The 17,219-nt window shown below is 40.8% G+C and overlaps 1 protein-coding gene across 1 annotated transcript in view; it reads left to right on the forward strand.

The window, feature by feature from the left end:
• MICAL3 (microtubule associated monooxygenase, calponin and LIM domain containing 3) overlaps window positions 1–17,219 on the forward strand; it is a 184,541-nt gene that overhangs the window by 140,534 nt on the left and 26,788 nt on the right. The window contains exons 28-36 of the mRNA XM_049821547.1: window positions 48–137; window positions 3,287–3,424; window positions 5,612–5,674; window positions 8,779–8,883; window positions 9,517–9,645; window positions 10,042–10,133; window positions 11,720–13,595; window positions 14,535–14,629; window positions 16,418–16,465. Coding sequence (XP_049677504.1) covers window positions 48–137; window positions 3,287–3,424; window positions 5,612–5,674; window positions 8,779–8,883; window positions 9,517–9,645; window positions 10,042–10,133; window positions 11,720–13,595; window positions 14,535–14,629; window positions 16,418–16,465 — 2,636 coding nt within the window. The remainder of the gene's footprint in view (window positions 1–47; window positions 138–3,286; window positions 3,425–5,611; window positions 5,675–8,778; window positions 8,884–9,516; window positions 9,646–10,041; window positions 10,134–11,719; window positions 13,596–14,534; window positions 14,630–16,417; window positions 16,466–17,219) is intronic.

Here is a 17,219-nt window from a genome sequence, read left to right on the forward strand (position 1 = left end):
ACGCGTGTCTGGTGTTATATATGGATGTGTGGTTCCCTCTGCTGTAGAGGGGGAGTATTGCCCTTGGGAGAGAGAGCTGCAGCAAGGCCTCTGGCTTCAACATCTCTCAAATGAAGAGGACACGGGTACATTTAAAGGTACCCATATACCATCTCCACTTCCATTTCCCCGAAGGAGGGGGGAATGTTTTAAAGAGCAGGTCCCACATGAGAAGTTTCTGTGTTTTATTTAATTGCTTTACCAGCTCCCTAAAAACTGATTTGATAGCTGTTGTTATCTTCATCTCCTGGTCCAAGTGCCATATATCAGGTCTGACATTGCCATTGGTTTTAGGGAAAAGATAAAGCTGCCAAGTACCTCAGGATATCTAGAAAGCCTGGACAATTTGCTACTGTAATGAGCATGGACAATGACCCCCACCTTTTTAGGAGTTTCAGATTTCTTCCATATACACAGACTAATTGCACCTGTGCAGTATGTCAGACACATGGGACACATTGGAAGTACTGCCTTTAGATTGCCTGTGTCAGCAAACTTGCATTTTTTGTTGTCCTTTGTGAGTGTGTGTTTGTGGGGAGAGTCTGTGGAGGAAGATAATCAAGCTGCAGCAATCCCTCAAGATTTTTCAAATAGTCGTGTAATGGGCATAAAATTAATCTGACATTCCAATCTAACAGGTTGTGTAATATTCCATGTTGCATTCTCTTGCAGTTTATTTCTTACAGTTTGGTTTTTTTGAAGCACTTGGTCCTAATAGCTTATTAATCCCTTATTCCCTCAACATGGTTCAGTAGAGCCAGAATACATGAGAGGAAAATCCAAGTGCCTTCCTGCAGGTAAGAAGATATATGCAGTTGTCAGACTGCATATTTTGCAGCTTATGATTGTAGCTTAGCTTCTGACTTTTTTTTTTTTAAAGAAAAAAAAAAAGATGTGTTATAATTTTTTTCCAATTTAACTTTTCTGATGGTAAGAATGAGAAGTATTAGTAAGATGGCTGAATAGCATCACTGAAGAAGTTCCCCCTGTTGCAGTTGCTAGTGTGCTTTAGACCTGGCTCCTAAGGAGTTGATTTGCAGGTGGATTCTCATTCCATTAAAGTTAAATATTGAGACTGCTTGCTGCTTATGAAGTGCTCGTAGGTGCTACAGTGGAACTGGAGTGGAAAGCTACCTTTCCAAATGTAAGTGCAATTAACATCCAGCTTCCTGCAAAGCTTAGCAGGCAGCCTTGAGAGAAGGCTATGTCAGGTGTCATTTGAAATTCTCAAGCATTTTAGACCTCAAGGAAACATTAGTTTGTCTGTTAGCCAAGCAGCAGTCCTTCATGGATGGCTGTGCTGCTATTTACTGGAAAGGGTGAGGAGGACCCATGTCTTAATCAGGACAGGTTCAGCCCTCTTTCTAGAGACTTGTGGAGTAGCTGAAGGTATGTATGTTAAACTGATCTAAATCCCAGAGAAATCAATTTTAAAACATGCAGATCATGTGCGACCTGCTCTTTCCGAGCCTTGCTGAGTGACTATATACTTCTCAGCTATTGCTGGCAAACTTAAACCTTTTAACACAAAGTTTTGTGTGGCAATGCAAATGCTAACTCTACTCATCTTGGGGCCTGCATGCGAGTGCTTTCGTACAGAGTGAAAACAGCCCAGGTTCCTGTCCCTGCAGGATGTCCAGTAGCTCTGGCAGACCATGTGGTTGTGCTAATTGATATGAAAATTCTCTGATGAGGTGACAGAGACATAAAACTGCTAAATACTTGGCTAAATTGTGAATCCCGCTCTGCATTTGAGTTTGTGCGTGTGAACCCATTTCCCCTTTAGTAACCAGTTTGTGGTTCTCTCCTTCCTGCAGTTCCTTCTGCCTGTTTCTTCTGCAGTTTTAATGCCAAATCTCACACACAGTCGTTCCTGAAACGAAAGTCCCAAACACTTTGTCATGTCTGGGGAAAACATGGCTGGGAGAGAGGAACTTGGTTAAAACGAGACAGCAGGAAATAATGAGTGCAACCTCTAAACGCTGCTCATGTTTCTTCTTTCCTTCAAACACTAGTGCACCGTATGAAAATCTAACTGCTTTTGAGGTTCTGAACTGCTGAAACAGTGTTTTGCCTACAGATTACTACTCAGTAGTAATTACTACTGAGTAGTAATCTGTCTGTTGTGAAAATTGACTTCCTACTTTATAAAGTAAGTGGGCATTTTCCTTTCAGGGTGAGTCACTTGCTTTTGAAGACCACTCCGGCAGATGCTGAACACCTGTCCCCCCTAGAATGAGTTATTTTATTATGGGTAAAGAAAACCTGAGCTACAGTCCCATAGCAGATAGTAATAGAGACACGGTCTGTGAATATGATACCTCAGGGTAGGTGCTCCCTAGGTGGGTATTGTGTAGCAGTTGAACAAGTTGTTTATCAGTTGGTTTTGGTGCCCATTGTTCCCTTTGACACTCCATAAGTGGCTGAGCTTTGTGTAGGCAGGTAATTGAGGAGTAATGCAATTTCTTTTAAAAAAATTCATTTGTGCACAGGAAGGTCCCTTCTGGGGAGGTGGGGAGGCTCTTAAGTCATAATGAAAATGCTGTTATTCTTCAGAAAAAAATTCTACCATTTGACCAAGTCAGTACAAAAGAGCAGGAGTAAACATACCAGTGTTTTAAGTGCTAAAGTAAGTGTGTGCCCATGTGTGCATACGCACATACACACACACGTGAAACTCTGAGATCCATCATGTAATTTAATTCACAAAGCAATATGCACCCAGCATAGAAAGGAGTGCTTAACCCAATAGTAGGGAATGAAAGACCTTTTGTTTTGGTGCATCAAACGACAATGCAGACTATCCCTTGCCATTAACAGCAAGATGTCTTTGGCAATAATCATAATGAAGAGGCTGAAGGAGCTGGAAATTTCTGCTAAATTGGTATTTACATACCACATACTGTTCAACACCCAGAGAATGTCTTTCATTTCAGCAAAGCTGCTTGCAATAGAGATAATCTACAATGAAGTTTTTAATAGCATCTCTCTGCCTTTGGAATGGCATTATTCAGCTTTGATGGGAAGTATGAGGAGCGCTGTGTTGGTGTATGCGTGCACACACAATGCTGAGCTTTTTCTGTCTGTCTTGCAAACTGATCTTAGCCAGTAATATTTTCTTTTCTTCTTTTCTTATTTCCTTTCCTATGATGTGTTACCTTTCCTTTCCACTGTTTTCCCAACTTTTCCTCCCTGGCCTTCATACCCCCTGCCTACAACCTGGTATGCCATGCCCTCCTACTGCTAGCTGGAAACCTTAGACTGCAGCAGATTGTAAATCCGGTTGATCCTCTGGAGATTCTGGCAGATGTGCACTGGACACACATCCGTGAAAAACAGGAGGAGGAAAAAATGGTCCCAACCTCCAAGTCCTCCACCTCCAGAGGTAATCTCCCCCAAGCCCCGCTCCGTCAATTCCTGGATCGCGGTTGCAGCTGTTTAACTCTGTTGCTTCTGCACCCTTCAAGAGCAGTGTACTTCAGCAGGAGCAGCAGTGATTGAAAGGAACTAATGTCAAATTACACTGAAATTACACTTGGTTAAACACTTTGCGTTTCAGGTCTGTCCACTTACAATGTCTGCTTTCTCAGCTCCATGGTGGTGTGACTTCTTCTGACCCATTTGTCTGCCTGCTTTGACTCCATAGCATTTTTCCTCACTACACACATGATTTGACAGTGCTGGCAATCAGCCCTTAGTAACTGACTTTAGGGATAGTACTAGAAGCTATTATGTGCTTTTTGTCATGTGAGAACTCTATGTCTCTTTAGGGAAAGCTGAAGGGCTATGTTGTGTAGTTACTACAGCAAAGACAGAACAGGGTCAGCTTCTGTATTGAGCATGTTTCTCTGCTGCTGGTTTTCAAAGTGTATAAGTTCATCTGGTATTAGTAGGGAATGATGGGGTTCAAAGGGCTTGCAAATCCTATTAGTGGTGGTTTTGACTCCCTGTGTTTAAGATTTGACAGTATATTTATTTTTTAAAGTGAGGTGTGACCTTTGTGAGTTGCCAGTTACTTATAGGATAACTTTGGAGAGGGAAAATGACAGTATTGTAGCTCTCTTGTAAGAACCTTCCAGCAGTCCCTGCTGACCTTATTCTAGACTATATGACAGCATGTCTTGAGGTAAGTATGTCATAGGTGCTTTGCCTATGCAGAAACCTAGACTTAATAAATGTTAACATGCAGTTGATGAGTAGTGGTCTTCTCTCAGAGTCTGTAACCATCGTGCCGGATTTGTAGAGGGAATAAGTATGCTGCGGAAAGGGGTGCCTTTTACAGCAAATGTGAAATTAAGTTAATGACTGATCTCTATTAAAAAAGCCTCGGGCTTTACCTCGTGTTGCCTGATCATATTCCATTCTACATAATTATCTTTTCCTCATATTTGTTTGTTGGTTGTTGGTTTTTTTTTTTGATCTTGGTCCAACTTGATACACAGTTCCAGATCAGTTTGTCTATGCTTATAATTGCTGTTTGTAGAATGCACTGGGATTTTCCGGTATGAAATCTGCTCCCTACAAATAAGAGATAGGTATTTCCTTCCCACTGCAACTACAGAAATAGGCTGTGTTCAACTGTCTGTAACTTTCAGTATTGCTAGAGTAGTTGCTTAGCATTTAAAAATGCTAAGTAAAAGATGTTAACAGTTTCTTAAGCTTACTATGATTAAGGTTACTTTAGCTTCTGCTTGAGGGTCTATATCACTATAGTTTCCAAATTTTTCTTTCTATTTGTATAATTCCTACTTTTCCATAGTGTATTGGTACAGCTGCCAGCAAAAGATGATCCTTCAAAAATTGATTTTGTGGTCTTTCCAACTTCCTTTGGGAAGGAAGGCAGTATTTCCTTTCCTTCCCCTAAAACTGGGGCAAACTAGGACAATCCTGATCAATAGATTAGCTGCTTCAGTTACTTTGTCATACAGTACAGGTGTGTGCAAGTGTATCAGCAGTTTGGTTTTTTAAAGGGCTGTCACCAGTAAGTACTTGTGGATAAGCTGTAAGTTTTCATCCTGAGTTCAATAGATAAATTTGTTCCTAGCTGAGCTGTGTTCTGTGATACAAGGTGTTTGGAGAGCCCAACAGTAGCAGCGGTGATAGGATTTGATGTGAAAGCCTGGGGTAGCGTGGCAGTACACAGAAGCCCCTCTCATTCTGCTTTGGGTGCTCTTCTTCGTCTGGTGGTGTTCGCACCCAGGCAGCACAGGTTCTGGGACGCCTGTTACGATCGCCCCTCTCTTGTTGCTAAGCTCTTTCATCTCTTATTTTCCTTCCTCTGCAGAGTTTCAAATGGAGCACAGCAGCAGCAACCTGCTGGTCAGATGTGGTGTTTTTTTCACTGTGCCACCTGTATTTCCTCTAACATTACATACCCTAAAGGAAGATTAGTCCTCTGACATTTGTATGTTATCTTGATTTAAATCCCAAGCCTGGAATTGGTTGTTTAACATCTCATAGGTTTTATTCCTGTATTTGCTACTGAAAAATTTCCCTTTGTCGCTCTTCTGTTTTAGACGCTTACTGATAGTCTAATTCCGATTTCTTACAATTTATTGTTTTTTAAATTCAGCATCCGACCTTCCCTCCGTACGCCATGAGGCGGTACAGGCGTGGCTGGAGACGGTCCCTGGAGGTAGTTTGGTGATGTTCTATGTATTCCAATGCACAATAACCCTGCCCGTCTCTTCTCCATGCCTTCAGCAGCTGAGCTGGTACTTTAACCCTGGAACTTACGGCCCTGTCGCTACTGCATGACTGGATGTGGAGGGAGGGAGGAAGGGGGAGTGTGCATGCACGCCTTGCTCAGACAGCCCATTCTTGCATGAACTCGACATTTGTTGTAACCCTTCTGAAGGCAGGCCAAGTGGAGAGGTTATCTGGGGTGTAATAAAGTAGAAGGAGGAATCTAGCTGAGTGCTTCAATTTGCTTTGTAAACAGAAGACTGGACCAGTTATTCTTCCCCTAGCTCTTTGACTAAAAGAACATGGGGCTTGCTTGCAGTTGAAAGATTAAGTGACAGAGAGTGCTTAAAGAAAGTGCAGTTCTCTGTAGCAGCTGCAAACTCTAGTTATCTGGTGAAGAAAACAAGAAAGAAGAATAAGGTTGAAGCTGGGATCTTCACGGATAGTGATACCTGTTGTGTCTCCTTTGACTTGAGGTTTGTGTTATTTAGGAAAGCCTCAGAAAAGTTGAAGGATGGTAGAGCTCAGCTGTTTTGTTTTGTTTTTTATGTGGCCCTATTAAGATCTATTATAAAATCAATGAGCATGAAGATTCTGGGATTAGAGTAGGGGAGTAAATGTGTAAAGTGGTGAAGGTATCTAAATCAGTGGAAGAGCAGTAGTTTGTGGCTAGGTGGTTGATCTATAGCTAAGTTGCTTTGGCACATCAGAATAGCTAGCTTGCCTATAAAACTTTGCTTCTGCTGCTGCTTTGGCAAGGCAGGAGTGTTTACAAGAGGTCTGCACCTGATGCAGTCTGCTCACGGCTGCTAGCTGATATGAACCAAGTGCTGATCCCAGTTTCTGGCTGCCATAGTGCGTAGCTTCTGAGTTATTTCTGAGTTATTGTGTGACAGCTTTTGGCCTCTTGCTCCTTATCCTAACTGCATATACGTATATACACAGTATATGTATCATATAACCAGCCACCTGCAAGCTCTCCATGTCCCTCAAAAAGGGATCCACCCTTGCAACAAGTTGTTATTTATCTATGCATCTGTAATCTTCTGTTGAGTTTTGCGTCCCAACCTATTTAAGAGTTGATTTTCTCCTCTCTCTCCAAAACTCCCTATGTGTGTCATGTGGGTTCATGGTTTCTGGGTCTGAAGACATACATACACATAGTGTTATCAGATATTCCTAACATCAGAGTTACATTTCTGCAAGTTTTGATTAAGATTACTCACATTTGCTGCTACCATAAAACCATCCCATGACATCATTATTTCCAAAATAACATAAGCTACAGCATACCTAAGCAACAATCAGACTGGGACACAGTTTAGTTTTGTTCAGTAGATTTGTAAATGCCCCTGTGGGCAGTCCAGCCTTTGCCATATGATTCAGTCTTCTATGCTTGACATCTGTAAGATTCTGGATTTTTAAGCCTCTGATGTGAGGGAATAGGCCAGTGCTTTATCACACATAAGTGTAACTGCCTTTTCACAGTAGTTGACAGAAAATAAACTAGCCCATGTATTTGTCGTCTTAATACTACAGAGGGGAAAAGCATGGAAAAAGAGAAATTCTCAGGTTGAAGGAAGAAGACAAACCAGCCACTGATCGCTGTGTTTTGAAATAAGCAAAAACCTGTATTAGAGGAAGAAGAGAGAGGGTGCAAGACCTCCCATATGGCTAAACTTTTCTGCCATCCAGAATCAGGGAGCTGTGTCCAGACTGCCTACTGGAAACAGCCTCTAGCCCTACCATGGGAACCAACTGCTGGGAGTCATGCCAGGAGCCCTCCTAAAGATGACAGTATGACACTGTATGCATTCAGGGCTAGAGACTTGCACTGCTTAGTTTACTGGTATAGGTGCAACCAAGAAGGTTATAAATATATCTGTTATCATTGTTATAGGACCGTATCCTATGTGTATAATTGGCAAATGTTGTGCATAATAATACATGCTGACTGTGTACACATTTGCAGTAGGATATACAACAGAGTTAGCTGTCTGCATGTTATTGAACATGAATTGATGCTAACTCGCTGTACAAATCTAAAAATGTAGTTGACTGACTCTACTGTGGAAAAAACCTGGAAGTGCTTGCTTCTTTTTTTATATTTAAATTATGTTTTATGAAAATGCTTAACAAAAAAAAATAATTAAGCAAATCATCCATAGTACTAGAGATGGGGCAAGGATTTCATAATGTTTAGGGTTTTTTAAAAAGTGTAATTTAATAATGAAATTTAGGCCGCACAGTTTGGTCTTGTCTCTTCTCCTGTAATTAAATCTTGTCACAAGTAGTAATGTCAAATGCCCTTTTCAGAGCTATAAATTCAAGAATCTTTTCTTCATTTTGACCCAGCAAATCAAATTATGATCTGTAACACAAAAGAAAGTTTTGAATATATTTTTTATTTACTTAAAATATCTCAATTAATTTGTGTCCTAGTTACTTGTACAGCATGTCAAGTCTCTTAGGCCCTTTTACCAAAGCCTACTGTAGCTGCGCAGAGTTAAACAGTTTCCAAATGTAATAATGATCAATCCTAGAGCTAGACTCTGTCTCTGACTTACACCCTCAAAAACCTCTTTCAATTTCAAGATGAACAGTTGTGGTACATTGTGAAAGTTCAGTTTTTACCTAATACACATATGCTATAAAATGGTGGTAACTGTTCTGGTGTGGTAAAGAAAAAAAAAAAAAAAATCTTCCTGGAAGAACAGTAAACTTTATTCTTGTTTGATGCTCTCCCAGTCACCTTCTTGTTTAATTTTTCACAAGGCTTGTTGGTCAGAAAAGTCCTAGTTACTTTCACTGCAAATGCCTCGGAGACTCCCCAAGTGCAGGCATTCCTTGATTCATTGGAGTAGAAGTATTTCACCATAGATGTATTTCTGGGTGACACATTTCAGGATTTCTTGTTTTGGCAGTAATTAACATCACTATAAACTGTTGGTACAATTCAATGTAGAACCTTTTCACTGTATAGTTTTTTGGTTGGGGTTTTTTTTTCCCCCTTTTATTTTTCTTTTTTTTCCTCAATATTTGAATATATTCTAGCTCCATGTGAGGATAATGATGTGGAAGACGAGCTGGGCACAGAGCCTGCAGACACAGAAGGGCAGGCAGGTGAAGAGGGAGACACAGGTGCAGAGCTGGATGACGGTAGGGTACCACCATGCATCATTTAAACCTGTTACATGAACAGAATGTATTGGCAGAAAATACTTTGTATGAGGGTACTTAAAACTGATCTTATTTTTAGTGATGTAGGAGTTTGTTTCAAATAGTCAAGAGGGAGCCAGGACTGAAGGGCAAAAAGAAACAGAAGAACATCAATGCCGTGGGCTGTAGAATAAATTTCTCATGTCCTCTCACCATCTGCTAACTAGCAGGCTTGGTCTTGTGTCCGTATTCAGTACTAATGCTGCTGAATAACAGAAATAGAAGTAATTTGTGAAAAGTCCACAATATTATGCCAAAAGTCTTCCCTTGCTAGTGTAAAATGAACAGCGTACGTCAGAAGACATTGAAAACTTTCCAGAAAACTGGTAAGGTATGACTTCAATTACTAATTTAGTTATTCGTACTGATAGTCCATCATTTACTGCTTAAATGACTCTAATTAGCGCACAAAAAAAAGGAGTGAAATGTTTAGGTGCTCAGGTTATGAAAATGATTGGCACCATGTGAATAGAAAGAAAAGATTATGAAAGATTTTTAAATAACGAACAGAAGTCCTGAGGGATTTGTATCCAAGATCTCTTGGTTTTTCTCCCCCGCCCTATCCGTGATCAGATGACATCCCATCTGATGCAGAAGCAGAGTTTCGCTTACATCAAGGTGGCATAGAAGAGCCAGAACTAAAAGTCTCTGAAGACGAAGATGAAGAAGGAGCAGAAGATGGTTCTTGCAGTTTGATAGAAGGTAATAGCTTTCCCAACAGTTTTTGAATGATTGTAATTGCATTTGAGAAAGTCTATACATTTATTAGATTAAGAGAAGACAGTCTCATGGATTTGAACTATCTCACTACTGTCAGTAGCAAGATATGTGCTTGCATTAATGTTTTGAGAAGAATGTTCTGAATCCATTAATTACAGCTTCCTAGTGCATCAGAACCCATCTAACTGCTTTTTCTTGTAGAAATTTTTATGTTAAAAAACTTGTACCATTTTGGACATTTAAAAACTTTTGTCTGTGTTCCAGATGTCCAATCTAGAATTTGTAACAAGCTGAGAAATTTGTCACTACTTGCTGTGTGTAACATAAAAAACCTAGAATATTAGCATGTGGTTTTGGAAACATTTTTGTTTTCTCTAGATCCATGCAAGCCATCCATCCCTATCCAGTCATATGGTAACAGTGTTCTTCCTCTGTCTCCAGCTGATAGTCCCAAAGCAAAACAAGCAGAGGTAAGAAAGGGAATCTTTGAAAGTTTTCTATTTATTAGCTGTAGTTCAGTAGAACAGTTTGTTGGATAAACTAATGAGGACTGACAACAGTGGGCTTTCCTCCTTTCCTGTCTCTATAATGTATGTTGATCTTCTTGAAATTTGACTTCATTTAGACTTAAAAAATAATGTACTACCTTTCTTTCCTATCTGTCACAGTCACACAAATTTCCATCACCAGACCCCAAAAAGAATTATACAGGATATTTTAAGGTCAATGTGCAGTTAAAAAGAGATATATATATATATATAATACATGAGGGCAGCTGTAAGTAAGATGTTTCCTGTTTATCCTGGTTTGGCTATCTTTTCTGTACCAAAAGTAGTTTCTCTACAGTTACAGTTCAAAAATATATTTGTATTAGTAGTAACCAAAGCAGTGCTTATGTATTCCAGAGTAACAACATAGTTCATCTGAAGGAAGTGAGACATGTCAATGATGTACTGTCATGTTGTCAGCTCTGGAGTCAGCATGCAAGTATACTGTGGTGTTTCCAGCTAACTGGTGTGTAAGAGCAGGAAGTACATGATCCTTAAAATGTTCAATTCAAATTTTTCCCTCCCAAGTGTTTGTTTTTAAGGTATTATTAAAAGATTAGACTTTATCCTAGAGAGTTTTGTCATAAACCAGTTGACTTTTACAATGGACACGTTATGGGATAAGGCTGGTTTGCCAACAGCAATTGCTGCTAACACTCACTTTCTATTAAAATTAAGGTTGTTTTTTTCAGGACCATCTAATGATTCTGTTAGACATAGTTATTGTTTATATCAGGACTGTGCCTAAATGCAGTATTCGAGACCTAGGTGTTTAATATGTGTCATACAAGCACATAGGTGGAGAGGTTCATGCTCTAATAGTCAGGTGTCAGTTAAACCAAACTGTCTGCATTCAAAAGAAAGCCGGTGCAAAAGTTGTCATTGAAAAGAATAATACCAGAACTCAGTAAGAGGAGTCCACTGCCAAAGGGTTAAATTGTAAAACAATGAATCGTGCTACTGAGTAATTTGGCAATCTGGATGTAGGAAATGAAAACCAAGACTTCTCAGACCATTAAAGGTCAAGAGAATTGCAGCCTAATTTACTCTGAATAGAGAAAGCACCCCATGCTTTAAGAAAACATTACAGCAGATGCTAGCCAGCAGAAAAGTGCTGTATTGATGGGAGCTGGAGCAACTTGCATCAAATCTGTCTGAGTTAAGTGACCACCACAGTACACAGAGTTAGAGATTCAAAGGAAGAGCAGGAACAGAGAGAAATGGATTTCTGGAGTCTAGTTTAGCGGTTTTTCTTTCAAAAATTAAATATGCCTTGTTGTCATCTACAAAGGATGGTTTGTACAAAACGGAGCAAGAAAATTAACTATACCTGATGAGAAGTACTAAGTGATGTTCCAGGCCTGCGAATGGGATGCCATGTGTGGGTTTTTAATATTTTGATACTTGGATGGTTTCCTTATTGCTAACTTTGTTAAAAGCAAAAAAAATGGAAGAGTATTCTAATGTTCCCAATGACTATTAGGATGTCCCTTTTTCATTTTTTGTAGGATATAAAAGATCCCCTGGCTGAAGTATCCCGTGCAATAAAATCTCCAGAGGCACGCTTTTTTCCTGAGCCTTTCATTCTTGATGAAGGACCAAAGGATGAAATTTCCAAAGACAGGAAAGTTAAGAGCCCTTTGGTGCCACCATCTCCAGTGTTATCCCAGCCAGTTGCATCACCAGAAGCCATTGCACCTACATCACTAGCAGAGTCTCAGCCAGGAGCACCAACACTGGCTGCATCCCCAACATCTGCTCAAATGCCTATCTGTTCCCAGCCTTTGCCTTCTGCTGAAACATCCATTCCATCCCCAGTGGAGCCTCCAGTATGTTTCCAACCTGTCCCAGCCTTAACATCTACTCCCTTAGCCAAACTGGTCCTTAGGGGCCAGGATAGTGAGGTGGAAAAACTGGGGAGCCCTACTACTGCAGAAGAAGCCCTGAAAAGGAGTAACCTTGTAGAAGAGTTCTGGATGAAGAGTGCTGAAATCCGGAGGAGCTTAGGGCTCACCCCAGTAGACAGAAACAAACGCTCAGAGACAAATTTTACTGTATCTGCCCTTGAGACGACTCCTCTGAAGACTTTTAATAGCGAGAATATTTCAGAGGATGAAAGGATCCATCTTGTGAAACCCCAGCCTGCCCCAAGAAGGCAGGGACTGTCCAAGTTTGAAAATGAGCAGATTTCTCTGCTCACTCCAAAATCTCCATCAGAAAAAGAGCTAAAGAATTCCAGTGAAGTAAGAAGAGATGTATCCAGCAGTTCGGGACTTGGCCTTCAGGAGAGCTCATCTAACATGAGAACTATGGCTAGCCAGAGCTTCAACACTTCTGACTCTACCATGCTTACTCCTCCATCAAGTCCACCACCACCACCTCCTCAGGGTGAAGAACCAGCCACTTTGCGTAGAAAAAGGCATCAAGCAGTCTGGCAGAATGAGGTTGAAGCCAGGTCACCTCCAACACCAGCGTCAACACCTCCTGCTCCCCCGCGCCACGAGCTGACCTCTGCTGCCAAAGAGTCAACCCAGGCCAAAAAAGACGACGTGCGGAAGTCCTTTGCAGAGAGTGTGGATGAGATTCCATTTGCTGATGATGTAGAAGACACATATGATGACAAGACAGAGGACTCAAGCCTTCATGAGAAGTTTTTTACACCTCCTACCAGTAGGCCAAGGCCAGAGAAACCACTTCTTTTGCCCTTGGTCAAAGAAAATGGTGGTCCACCCTCAATGGAAGGAGGGGTTAACCAAAAGAAGAGAGTATTGCCTGAAATTTCTGCAGAGGCCAAGGAGCTTGCTGAAGAAAGAATGAGAGCCAGAGAGAAGTCTGTCAAGAGCCAAGCACTGCGTGATGCCATGGCTAAACAGTTGTGTAAGATGAAAGATATGGAGATGGCTGCAGCTGCTGCTACTGGGGCCACAAGGGCACGAAAGGCATCTTCTATGCCCTTGAAGACCAAAGAGTTGTTTTATGACTCTCCAAAGCATCTGGCCTTGAAAATAGCAGAGGGATCCACACGAAAACATGATGCTGCTGGTGAGAAGTTCTCCACTCCTGCTGCTGATGTGGCTGGACCTGAAGGGTCTGTCACCTCTTCAGAAGGCTCCAGTGGGAAGAGTAAGAAAAGAACTTCTCTTTTCTCCCCTCGTAAGAACAAAAAGGAGAAGAAATCAAAAAATGACAGCAGGCTTTCTGACAAATCTAGTGGTGGGACAGAGGAAGCAACAAAGCCTAGGTCATTATGGAAGTCTGTTTTCTCTGGGTATAAGAAAGACAAGAAGAAAAAGACTGATGACAAATCCTGCCCAAGTACTCCCTCAAGTAGTGCCACTGTGGATTCTGGCAAGCACAAAGCTTCTCCGTTGGTTACAGCTGCAGGTATAATAGATATGTGCCTCTGCACCATGTACTTTTCCTACAGCTATGTATCCTTGCAAGCAAGTTTGGCTTACTTTGTCATTCAGCTACTGTGCTGAATGACACTGCTCCCCAGAGTCAAGTGGGCAGGTCAAGATAAGTGCTAGCAACTAGAATTGTACATTTGCGTATTGACAGAATTAGTTGATATGCCACTGAAAAAAAAGGATCCTTAAATAAAAGCTTCACACTCAGTATGTACAAGGCACATCTTGTTTTCTGCCTTAGACTGATTTGAGAAATAAGCACTGTTTGTTGGAATCAGTTGTTTGTGACATTTCGTCTCTATTTTAAATCTGATCCTCGTTTCCTTGGGTGGTCTGTTTTCTTTCTTTCAACCTGGCTCCATGGATGCTGAAGACTGCAGAGATGCAGTTACTCCTGTGTTTTCAGTGATCTGGCAACTGTCTTCTGATCTATGAAGTGGGGATTCTGCAGCCTCATATAAATCTCTCACATGCAATCAGGTGCAGGCAGAGATGTTAATGGCAACTTGTGATACAGTAAATAAGTTAGCCGTAAATGTGATTGAAAGCAAACATGTTACGTTTCTCTGGCCTTGTACAAATAGGCAAAATAGTGCCAGCTGCTGTCACACAAGTGCCGTATCTATCCTAAGAGCATTGATACAATACAAAGGGAGAGTCACGACCATTATTTTTAACAGCATTTGCAGAAAGTGATGCTTTTTTAGAATAAAGCTTGTAATTAATATTGATCATTTTGCAGAGCAGTGCTGCTCTGATCACTCTGTAATACCAGGTGAAGCAACTGAGACTAGCATAAAAGGACTAAGAATTTTTGAAGCTCAATCAAACAACTTAAAATTGAGTTCTGAAATGTTTACAGAAAGAATAGTTACCACTCCTCTAACTTCCCCTTTTATTCCTGGCTTCTCAGATCTGCAGCTCCGTCAACATCTGAGTTTCTCGGAGGACTCTGACCTCTCCAGTGATGATATTCTGGAACGCTCCTCCCAGAAATCCAAGCGAGAGGTAGGCAGATGGGAAATGCATTTTAGATGGATCTAGCATCATGCAGGTCACAGGCTCGGAGAACCACATCAGAAACTTGGATGATTAATTTTATTGTTCTTACTGTTTCTTCTGTGGAACAGGCTTTCCTGTAAGTTGGCTGACTGCTCTGCCTAAATTAAGTTCACTTGGTTTCACAATTGCAAGCTACTCCCCACTGTTGTTATATAAAGGATCTGTTGTCTCCCTGTGACATTACTTTACAACGAATATCACAGAATAGTGAATTTTGTCCCTGTTGTGAGCATGCCAATGATCTACAGAAAACAGACGTTTAATGTCAGAAGAATAAATTCCACTGGCTCTAATGCTACTGCAAAAAGATAACAATGAGAGAGTTCTCACTTTTTGTAAGGGTCCGATTTTAGGATATTGTTTTACCAGCCTCTTTGAAGTGGTAGAATTCCAAGCAAACTACAGACAGGAATGTACTTTTGCATGCGTCAAGACAGATCATCAACTAGGAGGTAAGCTACAGGCTGCAGTTTTGCAGCTCATGCAGATTTGCTTATTTTTCCTGGGAGAAGAGAATATGTACAATCTGAATTAGTACCTTCTTTTTTTGGAGAGAAGACGAGCCATCAGCTCTTTCTTCCATTTTGACCATGTTTTCTTTGAGGTCTTAGAATCATAGAATCATTTAGGTTGGAAAAGACCTTTAAGAATGAGCCCGTTGATGAGTATTTCCCTATGTCTGTGTGTGTAGATGACAACTGTGAAGCTGAAATACATAGTAGTGAGCCCTTATGAAATGCCAGTATATAGGGCTTGGTCTCAGCCTGATGTTCTTGTTCCAGTGTGGTCTGGTATGAACTCTGCTTCTTCTGAGAGAGCTGTTTCTTGTTCCTGACCAATTTTCCCTAGCTAGTGCTATAATGTCATCTTGTAAAACGTATCAACGGCTTTCTAGCCAAAATAGTTTCACTTTAAGTGGTTCTTTAAGGAGGTTACTGTGGAGGAAAGAGGATACACCAGTGCGTGTCCATAAAAGACTAGAGAGAAAAATAAATTTAGTTTATTTGCACATATTTATATGTGGAGAATATATGGTGAGAGCCAAGGGCCAAAGCTAGTTGCTTTTAAACTATTTATTTCAATTTTAGGATGGCACTATTAATGCAAAAATAAGTGAAAAATGTAAGGAACTACTCAATCACAGTAATGGAGAAGAGCTGTTCTTTCATTCCTGAGAGCTTATAAGGTCTGCTAGACAGTTTGCAAGGTTTGGAGGAATAAGTAGACATGTCATTGACCCCACAGAACACTAAGGCCCTCCTGGTACTGAAGAATAAAAAATGTGTTCTACCTGTCCCTTGCTGTTGGTGCCTGGTTCACATGTTAAAAAGACTTGGGAAGAAGAGAGCATCTGAAAGGGTAGTGTCACAGTGGTCTGTGCCTTCTGTCTCAAATCTGTCATCCAGTGTGCACAAATCAGTCTCAAATGGCAGGATCTAGTTGGTACTTGGCTCAGCTGGCAAAGGTGTGGTAGTACTGCAAATTGAAGTGTCATAAGAAATGCTTTCTATGTGTGTGTATATATAATGGAATAAATTAGAATAACTAATGAATTTAAGGCTGGTGGAAGCAGTTGGTAAAGTAGGTAAGAATTTTCTGTATTTACTTACCTCTCTTTTAATCTCTCTCCCTAGTTGATCTAGAACTCTTCTAAGAGGAAGATTATTTTGGTTTTGGTTTTATTTTATTCCCTTTTTTCTCTCCCCCTTCCATTCTTCCTTGCATGCCCTCAAGGTTTTTCATGAGAAATTCTGCATTTTCCAAGAGATGCAGAAGAATGAGGTACCTGTGGCTAGCAGAGGACGGATATGCAATACAAGGGGTTCAGATAAGAGTTACAGAGTTACTGTTCTGCCTTGTAAGTTCCTTCAGGGGGAAGCAGGGCTTCAGGAAGGTCCATGCTTGTTTTCAGGCTTTGGTATGCCTTGATGGTCACTTTTTTTTTCTGTGCTGAGCTACTTTGATTTAAAATGGCTTATGCAGAAAAAAGATCACATCACTAAGCATTGGAGGGGATAGGTGACAGTGGCAGATGCCTGGAATCCTAATGCTGAAAATACCTCACCAGCTCTGCCAAGGGGGTGGTGGTGGTGTCTCATTTTCTCCCATTTGCTGTTGCTGAAGTTACATTAAGAATTTCTTTTCTCAGCATCTGCCTATTCTCTAAAGAATAGTTTTGAGAATGAATTTTTTTAGGGGAAACAAATCTGAGAAGTCTACTTACCTAGTTTTACTGCATCCTGTCTAAGCATGTAGAACACACATGCAAACACTGGAATGCCTTGCTGTCAAACAAAATGTAACTGAATTTCAAGACTGACAAAACTGGGTTTGTACTGATTTGGGGTGGGGGTTATATTTTTTAAGTTACAAACTGCTTCCTACTTATTATGGGTAAGAGTTGGCTTCCAGTGTGCCACATAACTTTTATGTGAACCCCTTCTCTAAACTGAAATTCTGCTTGTGCTGCTTTTTTGGTAATTGTAGTAAGCTTGCTTCCCAGACAGCTTGCTCTGTTTAGCCTGTTCTTTGTGGT

Source organism: Accipiter gentilis, chromosome 18 (assembly GCF_929443795.1).
Source record: "Accipiter gentilis chromosome 18, bAccGen1.1, whole genome shotgun sequence".
Taxonomy (NCBI): Eukaryota; Metazoa; Chordata; class Aves; order Accipitriformes; family Accipitridae; genus Astur; species Astur gentilis.